The sequence below is a fragment of the Lytechinus pictus genome, unplaced genomic scaffold (assembly GCF_037042905.1).
Source record: "Lytechinus pictus isolate F3 Inbred unplaced genomic scaffold, Lp3.0 scaffold_20, whole genome shotgun sequence".
In the NCBI taxonomy this organism is placed as follows: Eukaryota; Metazoa; Echinodermata; class Echinoidea; order Temnopleuroida; family Toxopneustidae; genus Lytechinus; species Lytechinus pictus.
In genome coordinates, this window is record NW_026974141.1 from 1473223 (window position 1) to 1499988 (window position 26766).

Genomic DNA, 26766 nt, shown 5'->3' on the forward strand with positions numbered 1-26766 from the left:
TATGACATATCACCTTCAAAAACTCTTGCAAATTGAAATGCATCTTCACGAGCAAATATTAGCCATGTCTCCTGAATCAAAAAAAAAAAAGTAGAGTCTTCGAGAAGACTATTAGTACAAATATAACTGATGATTTTTTTTCCCCTCTAAACACACATATCAACATTGAAGATTGAATCCAAACACGCATGCTATTCATGGCGTTGGAGCCTAATAAATACAAACAGAGCACTCAGAATATCATATATCTTTTCTATATATATCAACTCATTGCAAAGGTATTGCTGGTGAAAATTGTCTTTTTGCGCAATGAGAGTGCACACTCTGATGAAAGTGAGATGACTCTTTTATGGTTTAAAAAAATGTTTTTAACTTTGCATCAGATCTGAATTGAATAGGAAACAAAACGAAAATGAATATTCACTGCAATGGTATATAAATATAAGTAGTTTTCTTGCATATTTCTATATTCTTGATCGCATCATAGATCATGTACATATGTACTTTACCGAAAGTTTTGAATACATCAGTACTTTTAAGTTATTATGATACAAAACATTTGTCCAAAATCTCAATTTAAAAACTGTCCTATCTTCTGGTTCATTTCTATCAAAAAATGATATATATCATGTATTTATACTATTTCTAAAAAAATCTAAATACATATCTAGTCACACAGAAAAGGAAACTTACTTCCAAACATGAGCTATTCTTAGATCCGTCTAAACTAAGCCAGCGACTGAGCTAAATAGGCAGTTAAACCACAGTAATATCCAATGAGAGAGAGAGAAGGGGGCATCAACTTTGTAAAAGATTATCATTATCATTACTAATAACAACAATAATTATAATATCAATAATAACGATTATGTCTTATTCGCCACTTTAACCACGGAAACCTATAATCTAGGGGACTACAGCTTTATCTTTGCTTTTGTGCAAAACGATAAGTGATGTGACTGATGTGGCAAGACTACAACCAGTGGGCATGAATCTACGACCGTCTATCCTCTCTCATTTTGGTTATCATTTTCTTTTTATATAAATAAAAGATTGGGTGGGTGTTTCATAAAGTTGTTTGTAAATTAAGAGCGACTTTAAGAACGACTGGTGAACCTTTCATACGCGCTAAATAATCACCAATGAACATTTAATGGTGAATATCATTTACCAGAAGAAGAGATCACCGGTTGTTCTCAAAAGTCACTCTTAACTTACAAACAGCTTTAAGAAATGGCCCCCTGCTCTACCAGTTGGTAATACTAATATAACATATTAATAAGCTTTGAACATATAACTGGAACTATACAAATGCTGTTCATCATCTATTTGTTACAAGTCCTGGGGCTATCTGAGTTGGGGGTAACGAATAGCAACATAATGAGATGGTATAGGTAAGTATACTGCCGTACTTTGGCAAAAGGAAGCAAGTTACAAAAGTATAATTTTTTGTAAATGAGCAATGTGTGTTCCTCATTTCATAGGTATCAATGCAATTTAACAGCATATTTTCTCAAATATCTTTCCATAGAACGATCATTTCTTACCCAAATTTTGCCTGAACGTGCAACATACAAAGGGTGTTTCAGAAACAATATGTCAGATTTGACTGATGTGTCACTTGCTTCCTTTTGCCAAAGTTGGGCAGTATAGTACTGTGTATTAAAAAAGTGGCAGAGATTGTTCTGAAAACACCCCAAAAAAGACGGTCTCTGATCAAGGATTATACTCTTCATTTTATCATGAAAATGGGTATGCAACGTTGTGTTTGATGATGATGATGATCCACAGCATTTATATTGCACCATATATCTGTTACATACATTCATAGGTGCAGGCTCATCCAAATAATCACTACACATCTGCCGAAATAAGTGAGTTTTGAGAGACGGTGTAAAGAGTTCTATGCTGTCAATTTCACGAAGTGAAGAAGGGAGGGAGTTCCAAAGGTGTGGAGCAATAGAAGAAAAGGTACGGTCTCCAAATCCCCTTAGGTGTGTGATGGGTACATGAGGAGTGACACCAGTACCAGATGAGCGCAAGCCAGGACGTACACGGTGTTGTTCTATAAGGGAAGTCATGTATCCTGGAGCTACACCATGCACAGCCTTGAAAGTAAGAAGGATTTTGAATTCGATCCTATACTCAATTGGTAGCCAATACAACTCTGTTTGCCGACCAAACTAGGCATAAGTTGTTAGTAACATCTCTCTTTACCTATATGGCAGTTCGCAGAACTTGGCAAAATTCAGACCGCAATAGAACAATGTATTTTGCCAGATGTCTGTGGACTTTATATGGCTTTTCTCGGAACTTCTCTCACTCACTGGATATACATGTGTTCTTCAAGTTACTCACAGCCTAACCAATTTTTAAAATATTTTTCATCTATTAATGCTCAATTGTGAGACCCTCCAAAACAAAATGGCATATGATAAATAACTTAAGCTAGAAAGATCCATTCAAGCATTAAACATTAGATCCATTTGACTTTACACACAACTGGTGACCCATTCTTTAAAATAAGATATCTCCTAAATTTTCACTAGCATCGACTTAGCTCTAAAGATAGGGTCACCATTCGTCCGTAAGTTAAGTCATTTGTAACTAACGAGCAGCTTTAGGAAACCTCCCCAGTTCTGTTTGCTGCAAGGATCTACCAAAGTGACCCATTTTCTCTTTTTTTTAATAAATAAACTTGCCATACAATATTAGTCATAATGTGAAACATTTTTATAGCACTAAAAACAATGTTTCTAAGTGCTGCATACTCCTAACATAGCTTAAGCATTGTTTCGTATCATAGAACGGCTGGCAATGTACCTTTTCCAGACTCCCAAAAATAATCAAGTAAAATATGTTATATCAGGGATATCTGCGCTCAAGGGTCAAACATGTGACCTTTACGGCCAAATGTTGATCATGATCAAGAAACAAAAAACAAGAAAAAAAATCTTGTTTTCACTGTAATTAAAGATACTCTCAAACAGGCAAAGACATGGATAATCTCATCATGTGTAGAGAGGTTTCATAACATTTTTGCTCAATTGCTAAAATTTAGTAATTTTTCATCCTAAGCATATGGATATCTTATGAATTTGGAAGCTTCTTTATAAATACTGTCGTTTTTTTTTTATTGAGCACCTAAGAAGTGAAGATGGAGAATGCTAAAGAGATCTTTATTCAATAAAACTTATTGTTACGGTTATTGCCATGACATCATTCACTGCTTTAGGATTACATGGCATCACCAATAAATACGAAAATAGATGAAAAAGTATGCTGCCTGAGTCCAAATCCTGAATTCAATATTTTACACATTATTTAATCTCTTTTTGGCAACAATATGTATTCATATTTAGTACTATTATCAAACAAGTAGTATTTACATGTATTTATAAAGCCAAGAAGGAGAATAACTGGTAGCAAACTAATTCCTTTCCTACGATCGCTCCTTCCTTTTCTCATTTTGTGATACTGATTATGACTTTTATCAATAAATAACAGTGAGAGGCAAGGGTCCTGTTTGCAGACCGCCTGGGAATTCTCCTACTTGTTGCATTAAGGGTTCTTGCACATCCCCAAAAATCTCACAGCTTGCAAATCAAATGCAAACTTGCAACTAATTGCAAGACATACGATTGATTCGCACATACCAAGAGATTTGCAACTGGTTACAAGTTACTTATAAGGCCCCATGAGAGTTTAACTGAATTTGAACCCATAGGCCAAACCAACATGTACTATGGAAAGCCAAGCAAGCTTTATTCATTTCGATTCCACTATGGAAAGCCATTTGTTGGGTTATAATTCATCTACCAGGAGTATGTACTCTTCCTCTCGGCAGGAGATAAAGAAAGCTGATTGGCTAGATCCATCCTCCACGCAAAACCCATGCAATCTCTCACAAAACTGCTTCGATGCACGTGTCCTAGATGAAAAATTATGGTGCAGATGGCTTTCCATAATTAAAACTGATTTAAATCACATGATAGAGAACTGAAGGCCGATTGGCTTAGTCCAACCAACATGCATAACCCATGCAATCTCTCACAAAACCGTGCTTCGATGCACGTGTCCTAGATGAAAAATTATGGTGCAGCTGGCTTTCCATAGTTAAAATTGATTTGAATCACGAGATACAGCAGGCTGATTGGCTAAATCCATCCAATATGCACAACACATCCAATTGTTCACAAAAAAAGATGATGATGAAATATGGTGCTGTTGGCTTGCCATAATCAAAATTGATTTGAGTCACCTACATGCTTTAAAAGACGCATGTGACTAATGTCTGAAAGCTACAGGCTTCATATAAGAATCTATTAAGGTTGTTTATATCCATTCTGGGGGGTGTTTCACAAAGATTTAAGTGTGACTTACAGTCGCACTAAAATGCTGATGCGTACATGATATCCAACACGTGATCTTACTGATTAATACACAGTATTATGAATCCTCTTGGCATAATTGGACCAATGAGGTAATGTCTTTCATACCACGCACAACTAGGCACTTAAGTGCAACTCAAAGTCATACGTAAATCTTTGTAAAACATCCCCCTGGTCTTTACAGACAAACTTCATATCTACATAAGATCAGGACCCTGTGCCACAAATGTTGGCAATTGATCACATAACAAATTGTTATAATTGATTGCATTGACAATAATGTACAATCAATTGCAGAAATCATATATGTGATCAATCACCTAGGCTTGTGATTCAGGACATTGGATCATGTTTCAAACTATTAAATCAATGGTTTTATGGTTCATGGCAAAAACTGTGATGTTAAAATTACATTTGAGTGTTTGAGCACAACACCAAAGAGTGTTAAAAAAGGGTGTTATCCAACATTTGCTCCGGTCTTAATATCTCAGAGGTTACTGGGAGGTTACTGGGTTAGAGTTAGGATTGTAATATAATTTTTGTTCAGAATAATGTAAATACATTGCTCAGGGTTTAAGTTTTAGAGTTTAGGATTTATGTTTGGCTTAACAGATTTTCAATCAGAGCAATTGTCGCCAGAGAAATTGTCATGAAACAGTAATAATATCATTAGGTGTTAAAACTGACACCAGTTGGTTTTCCGACAGGACCAAGCCCTAAGGTGTTAAACTAAACCATAGAGTTTGTACATAACACCAAAGAGTGCTGAAATAACCAAAGGTGTTATAATATATTTGATGTTGAACTAACACTGAATTCATTTAAGGTGTAAACTGACTGGTGTGGTCATCTACGTCCATCAATTAACACCACAGTCTCAACACAACACGTAAAAAGTGTTGAAACAGCAAAAGGGGTAATATTAACACCATTTGGGGTTGGACTAACAATGTGAATTCAACACCGGAGTAAGTGACTGGTTTAGTTTTTTATGTACACCCGATAACATCACAGTTTTTGCTGGGATAAGGAATTAAATTCCTTCTGATATGCCAAAAGTGCCAATACAAAGTAAATACGAGTGCCGTTGTTGACTCTTGAGGTTTCATGATCTTCATCCATGTTGCACAGTTGCGTCTGTTTCTTTCCCGCTGTGGTCTGCCTGCCACTGTGAGTTGCTATCAGTTATTCTCTGTCCTAACAGTAGAGGGGGCTATACATATATACCATGGCCTAACTGCCTAACTTGGCCAATGCTTTTAGTAATGCTCGATTCTCGTCCTTTACCTGGTCCAACTCATCCTCCGCAGCTTCCAAATCCTATGGGAAAAAATGAAGAAAATTTAATTAGTAGGATATAAAAGTCACTTCAATGTCCCACTGCATAAAAACAAATGCTCTGAGGCCATTGTTGCATGCAAAAATGTATACAAGCAAAAAATGAAGTCTTCAGAGGGGAGCAAATCCCACTAAGCCCCATCCCCCCAGCCATGAGACACCAAAGGGCCAAATTATACTCAGCCCCCCCCCCACCCCACACCTATTTTTTGTAAGCCCTTTTTTTTGGGGGGGGGTTGTAAATTTTTGTGAGAATAGTCTCCTAGAGTGGTGATAACCCCTTTTTTCCTTGTATTTTTGGACGTGCCCCCTCCCCCATCGTTCCTGGATCCACTTCTGACAGACTTTTTCTAAGTTTTTATTACTGTTACATATAAAATGTTTACATATCTCAAGTATAGGCCTACTTAGCTTAGCAACATAGAAGTGTAATCAAGGAAATGCAATAACATTTATTAAAATCCATCAATTTGTGTACATGTACAGTACTTTCAAAATAGATTTAAAACATGCATGGATGAATACACATTCAATTACAGGCATACTCTTCAAATTTCTTAAGGTATCCAAAATATGTATACTTGCATGCACATTTAACAAAATTTTAATCACCAATGGTCTGAAAATAAAATCCATACAAAGTCAGAAAAAACAGACATGCAGTTATTTTTTTCCAAAATAACCAATAAATACTGCATTCAAATAATGTGAAAGCGATATTGAATGAAGATTACAACGTGAAAACACTGCAAGGATAATTAGAGAGCATTTTCAAAATTGTTGTTCATCTATTTTGCATATTCATGCTCACAGATAGTTCTATAATGCACATCAATGAAAGTCTAGGGCTTGTCTTATGAAGTGTACTTCCAGACCCCCTTTTACGAATTCTTTATTTGCAGAGTAATTATGCCATAAGCTGAGCATAGATTCTATTAGTGACTTTCTCCGACAATCCATATTAAAGCTAAATGAAAGCACAACCCTGAAAACCTACACACAAGTACAGCTTTATGAGGTCACATGCTCACTCAGCTTTTGGCGTGAAGTCAGCGAATAAGGAATTTGGTAAAGGGGTCTTGAACTAGACTAACAAACACTCGGCATAAGTAAAGATAATAACTTGGGGAAATAAAATTTAAAATGAAGATTTTGTTTTACTTGTGTTAGTATCTGGACTTCTTGCTCTAGAATAACAACCCTTTCCTGCGACTGTTCGAGCTTCCGTTGTAACCTCTTGTTAGATCTCTTCTCTCGATTTAACATCTGATGACATCATCACATCGGCAGGGTCAAAGGTCACGGGAGATGGGTACAGGTCATACAACATGCAGAAAACAGTAAGGGAAGCCATGCATGGAGGGAAACAAAATTGTAGTGGAAAATTAAATGACCAGGTGATTAATGATTTCATGGACACTTCAAACAATTATTTCAAGTTTAATGGCTTTTCACCGTCATCCGTTTCACTGCCATGTAACAGGTAAATACCATGCTTATTTACAAAAGAACATAAAAGGGGGTAATTTTTCCCAATACAGTGAAATGCAAAGCTGCCATCCTGAATGAACATTTCAGTACTTGAAAAGCTGAAAATCAGTATTTTGGTGAGGAAATCAGTATTTATGAAGAAATACCATTGGACAACGCATAAAACTGAAACTTTAGAAATCAGTATTTTGCATGAAACTACCAGTATTCTGCCCATTTTCAGTACTAAATAATGAAAATTAGTACTAGAAATGGTAAAAATGTACTGGAAACGTGTATCCAAATTGCAAAATCAGATATCAGGTATACTTTTTAACCATGGATATGTAAAAAAAGTATTTACCAGTTTATGAAAAATAAAGATTATTAGCCTTTATTTATGTTGGGGAAAAATATGTATATTCGTTAAGCCTATTCTGAGATCAAAGGATAATTAATTGTTTAGGATCTATTTTTTTTTCATGCTCATATCCACCTTCTAATGACAGTGCCTCACCCCGAGAAGTGATTACAAAAATATGTGCCCCCATCATTATTTCATGAAAAAAGAAGGAGAGGAAATTTCTGTGATCACAATCTCACATGATTACAAAATGTTTAAATATAAATTCCTGAATTAAAATTGAACAGGAAAAAAGTATAGCCAGACTTACACCTAGGTTCACATTTTTCTTATATTTATTGGTTTACATAAAAAAACCTAGGTGTTATTTCAACAATTTTTTTTTAATGTGGTTTAACTTTTGCCATACGTTCAACAAAATTACCTCATAATAATAAAAAAATTATTATAATTCTCTCTTTAAAAAAACCTACTATGTATGACTTATACTTTTTACATTCAAATGTTGATAAATGTATTAAAAACTACTACAAACATTCCATTCTTGAAAATGTCAAATTTATCACATCAAACCATACACTCAGCAATGTGATCACTAAAATTACAACAGTGATAAAAAAATCTTTTAGGAAGGGTTAAAGGTGATTATTAATATTTCACTTTCATAATTATAAATATAGATATTTTTCAAAATAGAGTTATGCTTTAATTGCAATAAAATCAATATTTTTTTTATTTTACATGGTTGGAGCTCAGGTATATACTATAGCATAATCTGTTTGAATAAAACTAGATAAATAAATAAAGAGCATAAAGCTGGTATTTATTTGGTATCACACATTATAACATGGGGTTGGGGGTCTTTTGGGAATATGTTTACTTAGGAGGGATCAAAAATTAAAACATTGAAATTCTGATTTGCCATATACTATGATCTTTTGAGAATAATGTTTGATGTTAGCCATTTTCAGTCAGTGTTGGACATACAATGAAACAGGAAATATGTATTCAGGCTTATATGATATACTATGTATGACAGGCCAAATATGTTTGCTGAATCCAAACCATTTTGTTAGTAAATTCACAGCAGAATCAAAAAATGAATTTTTCTTATAGATACCAAATATGGAAATAAGATATGAAGAGAATGTACAATCCTTATGTCCGTCGACCGCGAGGGCGCTATATAAGACAACACAAGATATTGATGTTGATAACATTGATACAGAGAATATGGAAATTGAGCAGCATTTCATAGAGGCACACTTCTTTGGTTTAAACATGATTCCAGGAGATTAAATCTTTATGATTAATTTAAAATCTAATCTAAAATTTGACTTGTCACTACAGGCCACAGCCAATCTGAATTTATTCAAATCACAAAGGATTTAATTTCAAACCTTCTAAATTCAAATCTAGATCAAGAGAAATAAAAAATAAATGTTAGATATACAGATAAGACAAGAAAAATTTCACAGATTCATACAGGATAAAAAGATAGAAACTTCATGCATACCAACAACAAACAAATAAAAAGGAGACTGTATCCAAAGTATTTTCCATTCATTTAGGTCACAAATGGACAAATAGCACAGTAAATTATTAATGGTAGAGCCAAAAGGGAAACATTAGGAAAAGTAATTCAAAACATTTATCCATGTATGAATGTCTATAATAACCTGATTTTCTTCAAATTATGAACCATCCCCCTCCCTTCTATTTTTAACTTCACACATCCGCCAGCCATAAGAAGAGCAGAAATTTGTATTCTGTATCTCCAAAATTAATATTTTCCATCTTTTTATTAATCAATATTGACCCTAATTTTAGAATTAATGTGCAATTTAAACTTGTTTATCTTTGTTTTGGAAATTTGGAAATGGCCATCAAAATCTATTATGGAAGGAATAATTATCAAGTTACTTTCTATGGCAATACTTCAAATCAACAATGTTGTTTGAAAATGGAAGTTTAAGAGTGCCATATGATTTGAAGTAAAAAAATAAAAATTTCATATCTTTCCAACACCCCTAATAATTTTCTCCAGCATAAATCCTTCATTGATTTGCTAATCAATACTACTTACTCTTTGGACTTCTTCTGCTGATCTTTCGTCTTCTTCATTATCATCAGCTTCTATCCTCCCTGTTCTACAAAATGAAACAGAAATAAAACAATACAATAAATTTCCAAAATGATGTAAAATATCAAAATTAGAGCGGTACGAGATGAATGAAAATGAATGAGAAAAGTACAAAATTAAGTCAAATGGAAATTTCAGAGTTTTTCCACAAATTAAACTTTTTTTTCCATTTGAGACTGTTACATTCTCCATTAGCCACAACCTAGAGAGAGAGAGAGAATAAAAACAGGTAAAGTACTGCATCCATGGATGGATGGATTAATGTATGGATGAGTGGGTGGGTGGGTTGGTGGATGCATGGGTGGTTGGTTTGGTGGGTGCATGGGTGGGTTGGTTGGTGGATGCATGGGTGGGTTGGTTGGTGGATGCATGGGGTGGGTTGGTTGGTGGATGCATGGGTGGGTTGGTTGGTGGGGGCATGGGTGGGTTGGTTGGTGGGTGCATGGGTGGGTTGGTTGGTAGGTGCATGGGTGGGTTGGTTGGTGGGTGCATGGGTGGGTTGGTTGGTGGATGCATGGGGTGGGTTGGTTGGTGGATGCATGGGTGGGTTGGTTGGTGGATGCATGGGGTGGGTTGGTTGGTGGATGCATGGGTGGGTTGGTTGGTGGATGCATGGGTGGGTTGGTTGGTGGGTGCATGGGTGGGTTGGTTGGTAGGTGCATGGGTGGGTTGGTTGGTGGGCGCATGGGTGGGTTGGTTGGTGGGTGCATGGGTGGGTGGGTTGGTGAGTGCATGGGTGGGTGGGTTGGTGAGTGCATGGGTGGGTGGGTTGGTGAGTGCATGGGTGGGTTGATTGGTTGGTGCATGGGTGGGTTGGTTGGTTGGTGGGTGCATGGGTGGGTTGGTTGGTGGGTGCATGGGTGGGTTGGTTGGTTGGTGGGTGCATGGGTGGGTTGGTTGGTGAGTGCATGGGTGGGTGGGTTGGTGAGTGCATGGGTGGGTTGGTTGGTGAGTGCATGGGTGGGTTGGTTGGTTGGTGGGTGCATGGGTGGGTTGATTGGTTGGTGCATGGGTGGGTTGGTTGGTTGGTGGATGCATGGGTGGGTGGGATGGTGGGTGCATGAGTGGGTGGGTGGTAGGATGCATGGGTGGGTTGGTTGGTTGGTGGGTGCATGGGTGGGTTGGTTGGTGAGTGCATGGGTGGGTTGGTTGGTGAGTGCATGGGTGGGTTGGTTGGTTGGTGGGTGCATGGGTGGGTTGATTGGTTGGTGCATGGGTGGGTTGGTTGGTTGGTGGATGCATGGGTGGGTGGGATGGTGGGTGCATGAGTGGGTGGGTGGTAGGATGCATGGGTGGGTTGGTTGGTGGATGCATGGGTGGGTGTTTTGGTGAATGCATCTGTAGGTAGACAGGTGGGAGGGGTGGGTGGATGCATGTTTGAGAGGTTTGGTGCCTATTGCCTTACTCTGCTATGCAGGTGAAACCAAAAAAAAGGAAGGGGAAGAGCATATTTTTGGGTAAAAAATCTTTCCTGCAATGCAACCCAATGTATTACTTAATTCCAAAGTTAAGATGCAAGGTGTAAGAATATTCTGTTTTCTTTTTTTTTGGTTTTTCAAGTTTAATTCAACAAGAATCAGGGAACTAAATAACCCCCTAAACGAATTTAAAATAAAGGGTGAAAGCCATGAGTGTCAATGTAACACCGACCATGGGTTCGTCACACAATGATCACAAATCCCGGTACCCGGCAGGAGTAATTCCTTGCATGCATTGAGCGCCGGTGATGGTAGCTCGATCTAAAGCCGGGGTATTAATAGCAGCGCTTTGTATCCTCAGGCAAAAAGCACCTTATAAATCCAGCTATCATTATTATCATCATTTTTCTACGATTTATTGCATTGACTAGAGACTGCAATGTACAATCAATTGTGAAAGTCAAGGTTAAGATTAATCCCTAACCTTTGTGTCATGGGAACCCTGGTGTTGCATATAAACACCAAACATTTATCAGTGTACTCATAATACCTACCTCCTTGCACTTGATTCTTCTGGATCTACACTGCTACCATTTCCATTCTGAAACAAATGAAAAAAAGAAAAAAAAATATGATCAATGATTGACAACACTACAGCAACAGCTGTGGTGTTAACCACTGTACATAGAAGATCACACCAGTCACTTTACAGTGTTTGTTCAACACCCATTGGTGCTATTACAACACCTTTGCTTGTTTACTTTGGTGTTATGTTCAAACTCTAGTGTGTAATTTAATCACCTCGCGGTGTGGTCCTCTAGGGACATCAAGTGGTGTTGGTTTTACCACCCTAATTTTTACAGGGTAGTGTTGAATTGGGTGTAGAACACTCTAACTTTGCTGGAAAGATTACAGTGTCATACAGTGTGTTTGCATTGTATTCACACTGTGTTCAAGGTGTGCTAACAGTGTGGAGATGCTATTCACACTGTTAAAATGCTCCAATCTAATAAAGTGGAGAAAATCTCATACTAGGGATACCTCCACATTGTGAGTAAACACCATGTGTGAAAACATAACCATTTTACAATAACAGTTATACCTCGGTCACACTTGCTCTATGGTGCCTGTATGGCGAGTCTTCTATTCATTTTTATTCAAACCACCTATATTTAGCTAGTACAAAAATGTTAAAATGGCCGTTTCCAACTCGCCGTACGGCCGCCGTAGAGCAAATGTTACTGAGGTATTAACAAGAATTATAGATTTCTTTTTTATAATGGTGTTAGCATTTTTTCATTACGTTGCTTCTGGCTATTTCTCTTTCCAAACAATTTCCTTTCTCTCCATAAAGAATGCTTAAATTAAAAAAAAAGTTAAAATGAAATACACTTCACACGCAGATTGCTATTACACAAAAATATTATTACAGTCCAATTCCCATTGTGAGAATGATCTGATAACTCCAGAAAAGGATTTTTTCACAACTGCTTCAATATATAAAAACCTGGGCCTGTATTAACAATACAATTAATCTTATTATTCTGCACAACTAGTAGGTCTTTAGAAAACTGTGTACAAACAGTTACAATCAATTTTAATAATTAATTGTAACTATTTATGTAACCATAACCACCCCACATCATAAAACGTCTTTTACCTATTCAAATCATTCAAGTCATTGTGTAGATCTCAAAACTTGCTCTCAGCACTCATCAATCAAATGTCCACTACATAATCATGATAATAATATAGGGTATTATATTGTGCACACATACACCCAGTTAGGTGCTCAAGGCGCTTCTCTATGCACATTCACACAGTAAAAATTAATGCTATGGTCACAAATACCTTTACGATCACCATACAAACAATTATTATACATAGCAATAAATGGTATATGAAATTGTTCATCGGTGTTTGTAAGGGTACTTGTGACCGAAGCATAATCTTATTAAGTTATTTCAATATGATTTATAAATTGTAACAACAGGAATGCAACCAATTAATGATACAAAAATATTTTAGTAATAATTTGTTATGTCAAAATAAGAAAAAATGAGCAAACATCTGCTCAAGAATATATCAAACTGACTGACTCTATCTGCAGGACACTTTTATCAGAAATCTACACGTTTATCTAAATTAAATGTGTCAATTAAATCGTAAATGTACAGGGCTCTCTCGAAAAGCAGTTTTTATGTACTGAAGAGACCACCCTGTCTAAAGAAAACAGAAATAAATAAATAAATAAATAAATAAATAAATGCACATTTGTCTACAATTCTCACAATGCTGAAATATATGAAACTCACTCTTTTAAAGTAAAAAATATACCAGTTTTGGGTTTTAATAGAAGATACTTTGAACAAATAAGGACATAATTATTATTTATAAAAGTTCACAAATCTGAGCACAAGAAATTGATTACAAAATATTTTTTTATTGATTCAGGAAATATAGAATATATCTGAAATACAAAGACAAAATCAATTTTGCATGAAAATGGAGTTCAGGTGATTAGTTTGAAATTGAAGGGAGGGCAGGAAGTGACTTCAAGAAAGTTCAGGGGAAAACTAGAAATTCTATCTGTTATATGCTGACCTCTAACAATAAAATTATAATAAATTTCTTATTTCCTTCAAATTTGCACACACATACATTAATTTCAAGTGATTCATAATGTTTAGAGCATGCATAAAGAGATAAAAGTGATGAGTGTAACACTTAAGTACACGTACATGTATAAGATATGATAGTGTTGATTAAAATAGGAAACAATTCAATTCAATTCAATTCAATCTTTATTTCGCAAAATAAGATAAAAATACAAAGAAACATCAAATAATGTGATTAGATAATAAAATAAATTGCGTGGCTTTCCATGAAGGTTATAAGAAACCTGTAAGGAAAACTTGATATTATACTGAGTCCAAACAAGATATACATGGGTATGGGACATACACACACATTATTTGAATTATAACAATAACGATAAAGAAGCCTGGATTTGAGTTTCAGGTAATACATTGCTTTTAAGGAAAGGGTACATTTTCAGGATTAGAAAGAAAAAATTCACAATTTCATATGAATTTAATTTTGCAGAATATTTTCAAGACACATGGTTTATCAAAGAATTTTTTTTTTTAATTTGAAAAAATAACTCTTTCACTTGTCAACCTTAGAGAATGATAAATCGAGGTAACAATTAATTTGCACATTTTCCTGTTGCAAGATAAAGACAAGTGATCGATAAAAATTTGCAATCAATTATACAGCTAACAAATGAATCCAAATTTCTTGTAATGCCCCCGTGTAAATTCCAATTTAAACTGACAATGGATTTGTGAAATGCTGAATACCATCGCACTTTGCCCAACATCACAATCACATGTCTGACAGCTTGCTATTCAAATGTGAATAAGTCTACCACTCTGAATAAATACATACAGACATACATTCTTTCATTTCAGAGTAAACATTCTATTCTTGTCCGAATACACAATGCACAACTCAATTATTCCAATCAGAAAAAGTTGAAACACACTTATTATTTGTAAATCTAAATGAAGTGATATGTTTTAAAGAAGTATGCAATTGTAAGTGAGGATTTCCTGGATGAGAAATGATCTTGTGAAAGGGAATTTAAAGGTCAAGTCCACCCCAGTAAAATATTGATTTGAATAAATAGAGAAAAATCAAACTAGCATAACACTGAAAATTTCATCAAAATCGGATGTAAAATAAGAAAGTTATGGCATTTTAAAGTTTCGCTTATTTTTCACAAAACAGTTATATGCACAACTCTGTGACATGCAAATGAGTCGGGCGATGATGTCCATCACTCACTATTTCTTTTGTTTTTTATTGTTCGAATTATACAATATTTCATTTTTTAGAGATTTGACCATAGGGACCGACTTGACTGAATCATATAGTAAGTGACAATGCTAATTCCACATGTTCAGGGAGGAATTGATCACCGTTTCACTTGACATTGAGGAGAAAATTAGAATATTTCATATTTCATATAATAAAATACAAAAGAAATAGTGAGTGGGTGACGTCATCGGCTTATTATAATCACTCGGGTCGCGTTCGCGTTCGAAATCACTCGGGTCGCGTTCGAAATCACTCGGGTTTTGGAATTTTTGCGATTTTTTTTATTTGGATGCGATTTTTTTTCTAACGGTGTCTTCAATGGGACAAACACGCTGGGAAAATAAAATGAAATTGAAATTCTAGTTTCGTTTTAAGCCGGCAAGTGCCTCAAATAAAATGCACTCGCCTACTGCTTAACATAACAAACAAGCAAATCAGCCATGTGGCTCAACTATCCTAGAATACATCCAGACTTCTACTGCTTTCATACGAGGACTCCGAGTCGGAACTTGTTATATCTGCCACATCGATATTACATCGTCATTCCCATGTGCGGACATGCATGCCTGCATGCAATGGCCCCAAGGCGGGACCCGGCCACGGTCGGACACGGCGTGCATCGGTAGCATGGAGCAAGGTAACGTGAGTCGAGCCGAGTTAGATCCCACGTTACAGTGCCAGTCAGTCCGCAGCTCGTCCGAAAGTATTTAATTCAGCGGTATGCATAGCCAGCCATCCGTGGTTTAATGCATATATACGTAATTAGACCAAAAGCTTCGGTCTCTATAATGTTTGTTGTTCCGCTGAACTCCGTTAGCTCCACTCACCAATACAGAGACCGAAGTTCTAGCTCGATCTGCACAGGGACTCAATGGCCATATGTTTATGTATTAAGTTCCAATAAAACGGGGAAGTGAAGTTGCGCGACAGCCGAAGCAATTAGTTACTGTTGTTTCCCCTTTTAAGTTTATTTTCCCTTTTTTGGTGCATTTTAGGACAAAACGGAATAATAATCTTTATTTGATACAGTTCTTTTCATATATTTTTATGAAATAAAGACAAAAATCGATGAGCGCCGTCTGGGGGATTTTGCATTGTTAACCCCGTAATGATGGTTGCACTATAGCGAGCCGTCTGTGTACGAGGAGAAATAAAAATGTTAAAAAACTCGAAACAGACGGCTGCCAGCTCTCTAATACGTAATGAGCTTTGAGGACGATCTTTCATATAGGCGTTTGAAAAATTCTGCTCTTAATTATTGTCCAATTTTCATAAAATTTGTCTTATTTTATAGATAAAATGGCCATATCATGTTTTAAGTAACTGGAGACCTAAAAAAATCCCTACCTAAATTCTCGAAACATTGCATTAGGTGATGTGCTCAATTGATCTTCTTTGTGCTCGCGTGCCAAACGTATACGTTGAGCTGAACGGGGATCAGTCTTTCTCTCTGTCTCTCCTACCTTTCCGAAATTAAAACGGTCCCTCGATCGGACATAGTTATTTAGACGCAGGACATATAATGCTCTGACTACCAAACTAACTTTTCGTCAGCATCAGTAGAATTATGTGAATGGGCTTTTAAAAACTAATACTAAAACTGATCTAAAATTGATCTTAGATCGATTTTAGAATTGATTTTGGAAATCGATTTTAAATTAATTTTAAATCGTAATTGTACCTGTTCTAATTAACCGATTTTAAAATCGGCTCCCGATTTTACCACAATCGGCGATCACCTGCCAATCTTCGATCATGCCCCTTGAAGGAAAAATCGGATATAAAATATCGGCGTAGATCTAGTTACAGTGCGTGATCGTTCAGAACATATTTCAAGATTTTTTTGAGGTGCTAGCTATTTAGAGGTCGCATTAATCAGGGAGAAAGACGCGGTATTATCTCTGACGATGTTTGCGAGGATAGATATCTTCTCTTCAACCTCGTGGTGATAGCGGACGCCGCCGTGAACTTTTAAAGGTCGTATTACCGACGGACATCACTGCACTACTCTCTTACCTCCTTTATGATGATAGACACTTCTCTTCAACCTCGTGGTGATAGCGGACGCCGCCGTGAACTTTTAAAGGTCGTATTACCGACGGACATCACTGCACTACTCTCTTACCTCCTTTATGATGATAGACACTTCTCTTCAACCTCGTGGTGATAGCGGACCCCGCTTCTTTTATATTTCTTCTTGGTTATCAAAAGTTAATTTCTGAAGATAGTAATAAACTGATTTGAAAACGCTAGCTCCCCAAAGCATTTTAATAACATGTTCCGAATCATCGCGCGCGCTTGCGACTTCTAATACATTTTAATTGCACTTGCGACTTTAAAATGATGCGTTGTATGAGATCAAGAGATCATTCCAATAATTCTAAATCGTTAGCACCTAAAAATACTTACAAATGATGTCCCGCCGATCGTTCATTAACCTGTGATCTATGAGAATTATTTTCGGAAGATGCGTCTTTATCTTTCTAATAAAAATTACTCGGTTTATTTCAAAGCAGTAACACCTCAACACCCTTTTAAAACATGTTCCAAATGATCGCGCATGTTGGCGACTTCCATTCCAATGCATTCGTCTTTGTGACTTTGTCAGGAAGATGCACGCGACCGCGAACAAAATTTTGATGTATTCCTTTGTTTTTAAACATCGCCGATTCGATTTTGGATTCGATTTCGATTTTAGAAACTTAACTGCCGATCCGATTTCCGATCTGATTTACAACATTACACGGTAATGTTGTAAATCGGATATGTTCTGAACGATCACGCACTGTAACTAGATCTACGCCGATATTTCATATCCGATTTTTTTCCTTTAAGGGGCATGATCGAAGATTGGCAGGTGATCGCCGATTGTGGTAAAATCGGGTAAAATCGGGAGCCGATTTTAAAATCGGTTAATTAGAACAGGTACAATTACGATTTTAAAATTAATTTAAAATCGATTTCCAAAATCAATTTTAAAATCGATCTAAGATCAATTTTAGATCAGTTTTAGTATTAGTTTTTAAAAACCCATTCACATTTTAACTGATGCTGACGGAAAGTTAGTTTGGTTGTCAGAGCATTATTTGTCCTGCTTCTAAATAACTATGTCCGATCGAGGGACCGTTTTAATTTCGGAAAGGTAGGAGAGACAGAGAAAGAGAGAGAAAGACTGATCCCCGTTCAGCTCAACGTATACGTTTGGCACGCGAGCACAAAGAAGATCAATTAAGCACATCACCTAATGCAATGTTTCGAGAATTTAGGTAGGGATTTTTTTAGGTCTCCAGTTACTTAAAACATGATATGGCCATTTTATCTATAAAATAAGACAATTTTATGAGAAATGGACAATAATTAAGAGCAGAATTTTAAAACGCCTATATGAAAGATCGTCCTCAAAGCTCATTACATATTAGAGAGCTGGCAGCCGTCTGTTTCGAGTTTTTTAACATTTTTATATCTCCTCGTTCACAGACGGCTCGCTATGGTGCAACCATCATTACGGGGTTAACAATGCAGAATCCCCCAGACGGCGCTCATCGATTTTTGTCTTTATTTCATAAAAATATATGAAAAGAACTGTATCAAATAAAGATTATTATTCTGTTTTGTCCTGAAATGCACCAAAAAAGGGAAAATAAACTTAAAAGGGGAAACAACAGTAACTAATTGCTTCGGCTGTCGCGCAACTTCACTTCCCCGTTTTATTGGAACTTAATACATAAACATATGGCCATTGAGTCCCTGTGCAGATCGAGCTAGAACTTCGGTCTCTGTATTGGTTAGTGAAGCTAACGGAGTTCAGCGGAACAACGAACATTACAGAGTCCGAAGCTTTTGGTCTAATTACGTATATATGCATTAAACCACGGATGGCTGGCTATGCATACCGCTGAATTAAATACTTTCGGACGAGCTGCGGACTGACTGGCACTGTAACGTGGGATCTAACTCGGCTCGACTCACATTACCTTGCTCCATGCTACCGATGCACGCCGTGTCCGACCGTGGCCGGGTCCCGCCTTGGGGCCATTGCATGCAGGCATGCATGTCCGCACATGGGAATGACGATGTAATATCGATGTGGCAGATATGGCAAGTTCCGACTCGGAGTCCTCGTATGAAAACAGTAGAAGTCTGGATGTATTCTAGGATAGTTGAGCCACATGGCTGATTTGCATGTTTGTTATGTTAAGCAGTAGGCGAGTGCATTTTATTTGAGGCACTTGCCGGCTTTAAACGAAACTAGAATTTCAATTTCATTATATTTTCCCAGCGTGTTTGTCCCATTGAAGACACCGTTAGAAAAAAAATCGCATCCAAATAAAAAAAAATCGCCAAAAATCCAAAACCCAAGTGATTTCGAACGCGAACGCGACCCGAGTGATTATAATAAGCCACGTCATCAGTCTCCTCATTTGCATACCAACCAGGATGTGCATATAACTGTTTTGTGAAATTAAGAGAAACTTTAAAATGTCATAACTTTCTTATTTTACATCCGATTTTGATGGAATTTTCAGTGTCATACTTGTTGGATTTTTCTCTTTTTATTCACATCAATTTTTTATGGGGTGGACTTGTCCTTTAAGGAACTATTTAACAAAAGTATGCTGCTCGAAGACAAAATTATGATTAAAGGTCATGTCCATCCAAGAAAAATGTTGATTTAAATCAACCGAAAAAAAGACAAACCAGCATAACGCTAAAAATTTCATCAAAATCGGACAGAAAATAAGATAAATTTTTCACAAAAGAGTTATATTCACAACTCAGTGATATGCAAATGAGAGGGTCAGTGTTTTTTATTTTATGAATTCTAAAAGTATTTCAAATTTTACAGATCTTACAACAGTGGGCAACTTGATTAAACTACAACAAGTTTGAACGATGTTTATTCCACATGTTCAAGGAGAAATAAAACTTTGTTTTACATGGTGAGGAGAGAATTGAAATATTTCATATTTTCTTTAGTGAAATACATAAGAAATAGTGAGTGATGTCATCAGTTCCCTCATTTGCATACCAACCAGGTTGTGCACATGACTGTTTTGATAAATTAAGCGAAACTAAAAAAAACATAATGTTCTTATTTTAAATCCGATTTAAAACCCTGTATTTTCAACAGTACAATGCTTGTTGGATATTTTCTCCCTTTATTCAAATCAACTTTTTGTTGGGGTGGATTTCCCCTTTAAATACAACAACAATACACTTGTCAAGGTCAAACTGATTTGTTTACATTATGACAACAAATTGGATGAATGTACAAGTTATATTTAGGAACTCAAATGACTTAGCACTTGACAGGATGACATTACTGCGGTTTAGTGGTATTATAGAATGGTATGTGTCATATCATTGCTTCCTCATTGTCTGATCACAGTCTAAAACTCATGTGATGACAGATATGTACATTCAGAATGTGTAATGTGAACATTTCTGTTATAAAAAAATGGTTAAAGCCAGACCCAATGGATGCTACTTAAATGGACCACGCAACAATTAAGAAATCTTAAAAATGTGTTTAGACTTTTATTTCGTTTTTTTTCCTTGATTGATATAATATTTGTGAATGTTTTACTTTGACTAAATCAGATTAGATCATACACTCAGTTTGTCATTTTTAATACATAAATACATTTATATGAAATATAGGCCCATTTAAGCAGGTTTTCTAGTTTAAGCACCAGTACATTGGCAATTTATGAAGATTGTTTGCCACAATATTGGTAAATAGGACATCATCAAAAGAAAGAAATTTGTAAATGCATTAATTAGCTCTAATTTAAGACATTTTATTTGCTGATACGCATAGTGTATGAGTTTATTCACAAAATATGTGCATGATGCAATAATTCATAATTCATCTTAAAAAAAAATACACTCTGGAAATGAATATTCTCTAGTGATTACAAAACATTAAACAGGCTTTTAAGGTTTTAACCCTGTGCACTGCACATATGGTCATTTTCAAACGTGAGTGACACGACAATCGGAGAGGGTTAAGGGCTCATATCTTTAAACTTAAAGGTTATGAATCAATCATGACTACTATATTATATACAATGTAGGACTGGCATGGGCCACTACCAGTTTGATTTGAATTCTACAATTTGTTTAGTAGATATGATTGAAAAATGATGCGTGAGTGACACGACAAATTTTGGACATGGGTTTCTGACCATTATCACTTATGATTGGATTCGTGCCCAAGTAGCTGTCCAGGAGTACTGTGAGTACCCATACATGTATGTAAATAGTGTACCTATCTAGCACATGTAGTGAGAATTAATCAAACCTTCTCTATGGAAAATGGTGCCCTCCTATATACCGTGAGTGACACGACACCCAAAACGTGAGTGACACGACCAGTGCAAAAATACAACATTTATCTCAACAACGAAAGTATTTTTGGCATGATATACAAGACTGAAATCCCATCAACAAAAAACAAGCTTAATTACATAACAAATGCCTTCTTCAGAGGTGATAATGTGTCATTCTAATAATTTATTCTTGGTTTATGGTCATATTTGGCGATCAACTCACATTCCCTATACCATACCGCATTGTTGTCACACTCGGGCTCCTACCACTCTCCTCTTTGGAGGAGGAGGCACTTGAAGGAGGTGTTATGTGGTCTTGGCATTGACATCAACTCAAACATTCTTTTTGTGGCCTGATTTCATTCAAAGCTTTAACTCTTTCTCCCTATCTGAATATGACAGTTTACGGGTTTACAATTCAGCATCCATAACTGATGGAATAATTTTTCATTGTAAGAAAGGTATTCCCAATAGTCACTCGCATCATCTGGCATGGTCTGGAAGCCAATGATGTCATGTATGACTCCTTTTTCTTAAAATATTGGATTACAATATTATCCTCCTTAAATATTTTAGGCATTGTCCAAATAGGATTTGGCAGCTTCAATATTTTTTTGTACACTGTACCAAACCATAGTTACTTGGCTGTACACTTCAGATAGACTATAGCAAATACTTGAGAAACTTTAATAGGGATCAAGTTCAATTATCAAGCATTGGTTTTCTCCTGAACACTGCTTGTATGTGGACCCCTCCAAAGGCACTGTACCCAAATTCAGAGCTATGATTTTCAGCAGGAATCTTGCAAGCTGCTTTTCATTGCTAATTATCATATTTGATAATAAACCAAACCACAGGTAATACATGGAAAGCCAAGAGGTGAAAGACGCATAGTCAGTACCTGATTCTTGCAAAAAGCCACAGCACAGTCTGTTGGTATTACCTACAACTACAAGTCATTAGCCTTTCCTTTGATGAGCCCTTGGATGTTTATACACTAAAGTTCAATTTAGCATCCCAAACCATCAAATACTCCCCCTCTAGTTCCATATGGCATGAGGTCCAGCCAGTTCTAACCAGGGTACTCCCCAAGAAAAATTGATCTACATGAAAACACAGCAACTCACCAAAGTTGGTCAAATACAAATTTGGGCTTGGTTGGGACTTGTTGGAACCTACATAAAACATAATTTACTCTATCAATTTGTTGTGTGTAATGCAAATCTGCTCTGAACCCACATCGGCCCGCTCACGGTAGTTTGCTGTGCAGACCCTAGTTCGTCACTAGTGGTATGAATGGTGGCCGAACAAAGAATGATTTTGAGCCAGGCATGTAGCTACTTCAAGCAACATAAAAATGCTCTTTTAAATCTCAGTATATTCTCACCTGAGATGTTCTTGCAAAATAATTGTTTATTTCATGTCCTCGAATACTAGCTTTGTGGCAAAAAAGGTTAATTTTAATTAATCAGAAGGGAAATAGTTTTTTTCTGATTCTGAAAGAATGTTTCATGGTGTTCATGGAGATCTCTTCATATACTTTTCTACCATTAGAATATTTTATCTACATGTATTTCTGCAAATTTCAAAATAAGATCCCTTACCTTGCTAGCTTTAAACCTTCTTAATCAGAAAGACAAAGAAATAACAATTCTAAAAAGATAGGTGAATGTTCTGCTCATTTTTGGAAATGGAGTGAGACAATGTTCCATTCATACCTGACTATCACACTTAAACCATCAACAAATCTTTATGCACTGTAAATATGTTCATTACTATGTATAATGGTTTTTCTCTTAATATATATTCATAATTTTGTGTTGATTGATTATGTTAGTATATTCTTTTATCTCAGTACATCATTAAAATAAGAATTAGGATCTGAGTCTTCACACGAATGGAAAGTTGTCAGGATTTTTGACACTGAGGAAACCATGGAGAGGAAAGAAAATAGATGAACTAAACCTCAAATTCAATATTTCCATTGATAGGGGTGAAGTTGGGAAAATTTAAAAAAATACTAGCCTTACATAGGCCTAAATGATGTCAGGAACAACATTTTGACTCCATCCCTGAATTTATCTCATAAAATGCTTTAAAAATTATTCGATGTCCTTTTTTATACACAATATGAGACCGTGAGTGACACGACATTTCGTGAGTGACACGACATTGTGAGTGACACGACACAACTTTAACAGTTAATTTTAGCTTAACCTTAACACATTGGACCAAGTTACTTTAAATACAATAAGGCATGGGAAAACTGTATTTGCTTCTGTACTGGGATAAATTAATTTCCAGAATACACAGCTCTAGAAAACTTTTTGTCTTTAAAACGTGAGTGACACGACAACCAGTTTTGAAAACTTTGAAGATCTACTTTTTTCAGAAAAACACTTCAGATTATTATTTTTTTGTTATTTAGGAGTTAGATACAATACAGAGCTTGTAACTTGCAAACAAATATGCTTCCAATACAAATTTTATATTGTGATAGTCAATATGTGAATTTTAATGCAAAAATCAGCATTTTGTAACATTAAATTTCCCTTGCACTAAATTCACTGTATTTCAAGACACAATGAATAATTTTATGTAACTGAAATGGAAAAACATACTTTGAGATGTCTAGTTTAAAAAACCATTGAAGCCTACTGATTTCTAGCAAGTTTTAATTTTCACCCCCATGTCCACTTATGTTTGAAAATGACCATATATAAATATGTAGATTCTTAATGACTTTATGGTAGTGAGACAGTTCATGGGGGGGGGGGGTTCATAAAAAAGTTTTATCAGTGACTTTCACTGAGAAATAATATAAGCAACTATAAATTCTCACATCTGATTGGATGAGAGCAAATAAGTCAATGAAAATCAATGAAAAAAATTATTCATGATGCCATATAAATTTTATGATTACATGTATGTATGTTTTATGTTTTACATATTATGCTTATAGGTAAAATACAGTAGTTGCAGCAAATAATTATTTCATGAGAAAGTCTTTCAAATCAAGGTTAATTGTCAAAATATTATCATACATCCAGATCTGGTACATGTACATTAATGTAAACTTATCTTCGTAAAGTCATGAAATATTAGCTCAAAATCAATAATTCTGATAATCACTAACACAGAAACACATATGTGGGACAGTGTATTAATATTGCTTCGAAAAGTACCCGACATATGATCGAATTCCGTTCTTAATTTGCTAATTCCTCAGCAATTATACATTTTCTTCCAGAGCTATTTGGCACATATTTTCTATTTATACATTCAAACACTTTGGTGGTAATTTTATTGGATTCTGTTCAAACTAATTTTGAGATCGTTACCACAACTGGTATATATCTTTATGAATGTTATTTAGGGCCATCCAAACAAGCCTAATGTGCTGTCACTTGGTCCACCAGTATTTGTTTATTGATTTGTAGATATTTTAATTTTGTGAAAATGAATGAAATGAAATGATACGCTCCCCATGTCTATATTACTAGCTTGATACAGACAGTAGTACACTGACAGTCTGTGGTTTAAATGATACTGTGTAATATAACACAGACTTTTGTCATCATACGATCAAGCACTATGAAATAATAGGTCAAAGTATGTCAACAATTACTTAATTAAAGGTAGACTATAGTGCCGTCTGCATCGGCCTGAGTTTTAAAATCAGTGCGCTATTTTCAAGATTATCTCAAGATTATTTGTAATGGAGACGCAATTATCGTGCTAGTTCGAAGGATTAATCTCGAGATTGCAATCCCAAGTCAACTTGGGATTATTTGCAAAATAGTGCGCTATTTTACGAATTATCCTGCTAATTCGCAGGTGTAGACGCACTCGGGACTATTTATTCATGGCGTCACACTATAATGCATCGATTCCTCGCTCCAGCATGAATCGCTCTTCTCGCGATGGTGGAGACGGAGTTTCTTGAATCTCGAGATTGATCGCGGAGAGGTCTGATCGGGCTAAAATCTCAAGACTGAGCAAACTCAGGCTGGTGCAGCACCGCCTTATATCTTTGACAAGATTTCCTGAATGGCTCCTGCACTGAAACACTAGTCTTGAATTATAGACCATTCTAAACATAAAGTGTAAATTGGGTATCATACTTACAAGTAGTTATAATAACCATTATCTATTGGAATATATTGAGAATAAGCGCTTCACATCTAATTGGCGAAACTCTAAAACTCAGGGAGTGTACTTTACACATTATTTTCCAAGTATTTATTGGTTTTATCCTTGACAAATGAGTGACTTAGCAAAATTTTCAGGAATCTGATATTATTATAGTTTGTATGAAGGAACAAGAAAAACAAAATCATGACAGATTAAAAAAAAAATACCACAACAGTGGTTAACCAGACTGTTAACCTTTAATAGTTTTATGGAACTGAAAGTAAAAATGCATATTTCTGTGGTTTTCATTCATTTACTTTGGTTAATTGAAAAAATTCCTTGTTAAAACAGTGGAGGACTGATAAACAAAGATTATAAGTAAACATGTTCATAATTCATTGACAAAAGGAATATTAGAATACATTAATATTAAGAGAAAAAATTTAATGCGGAGTAATAAATAATTCAATATATTGCACTTCAAAGGTATACATTAAAATATGTTATATGAAGTATAGATTAGTTTTATTAGCAATGTGATTTTTTGTTCAAATCTACAAACTGTTATTAAGGTGACAAAAAAATTGTTGAATGTGTATGTTAAAAATAATTGATTTAATAGAAGAGTTAATCAACTAGACTGAAAAATAATTTACACTAAAAAGTACACAAACACATACTATTATAATATGATTATGAAAATGGATTGAGCTTGTAAGGAAATCATGAAACTAATTGTATATCATGACTAGGAATCGATAAATACTTGATTGAGTTTACAATTCAACACAAACGTACTGATACAATATGATTATGGAAATAGATTAAACTTGTTAGAAAATCATGAAACCAATTGTCTATCACGATTAAAAACTGATTTTTTTAAAAGGTTAATAACATGTCTATTAGCCAAAGGTTATACCTCATCATCTGAAGATTGTTCTCCTGCATCCTGGCACTGAATTATCAATTCACATAATTGAAGAAAAAAAAAAGCACAAATGCAGAATGTATTGGAAGTATATAGTTGACTTAGATAAAAACTATAATTATGTACATTTCTCTCTCTCTCTTTGTCTCTCTCTTACACTCTGTTCCTCCTCTTCCTCCTCTTTAGTCCCCCGCTTCCTCTTCTTTCTCCTCCTCTCATCCTCTCCTTTGCTCTTTTCTTTTTTCTCTAGCACACCTCTATGGCACACTCTACAATTATAAACACTACTATATATAAACTGGTTTCTCAAGCTTTACAAAAGCTCAGAAAAAGCTTGATTTGGGGAGTTTTGACAGAAAATGG

The 26766-nt window shown here is 35.6% G+C and overlaps 1 protein-coding gene across 1 annotated transcript; it reads right to left on the reverse strand.

Annotated features, from left to right (window-relative positions):
- Nucleotides 1-1041: 1041 nt before the first annotated feature.
- Nucleotides 1042-21633, reverse strand: LOC135157900 (uncharacterized). The gene is made up of 5 exons (XM_064115048.1): nt 21562-21633; nt 11679-11725; nt 9650-9713; nt 6891-6995; nt 1042-5711 (listed from the first exon to the last, which is right to left on the reverse strand). The coding sequence occupies exons 1-5, from the start codon at nt 21580-21582 to the stop codon at nt 5625-5627; spliced, it is 324 nt and encodes a 107-aa protein (XP_063971118.1). The 5' UTR covers nt 21583-21633; the 3' UTR covers nt 1042-5624.
- Nucleotides 21634-26766: the final 5133 nt, after the last annotated feature.

Bases quoted from the DNA above. Each gene is read 5' to 3' on its own strand.
- LOC135157900 (XM_064115048.1), bottom strand. From the start codon at position 21,582: ATGCGGTATGGTATAGGGAAT. The intron at 11,726-21,561 runs GTGAGTTGATCG...CATTTGTTTCAG, and splicing joins TGCGGTATGGTATAGGGAAT to AATGGAAATGGTAGCAGTGT. The intron at 5,712-6,890 runs GTAAAACAAAAT...TTTTTCCCATAG, and splicing joins AAGTCCAGATACTAACACAA to GATTTGGAAGCTGCGGAGGA.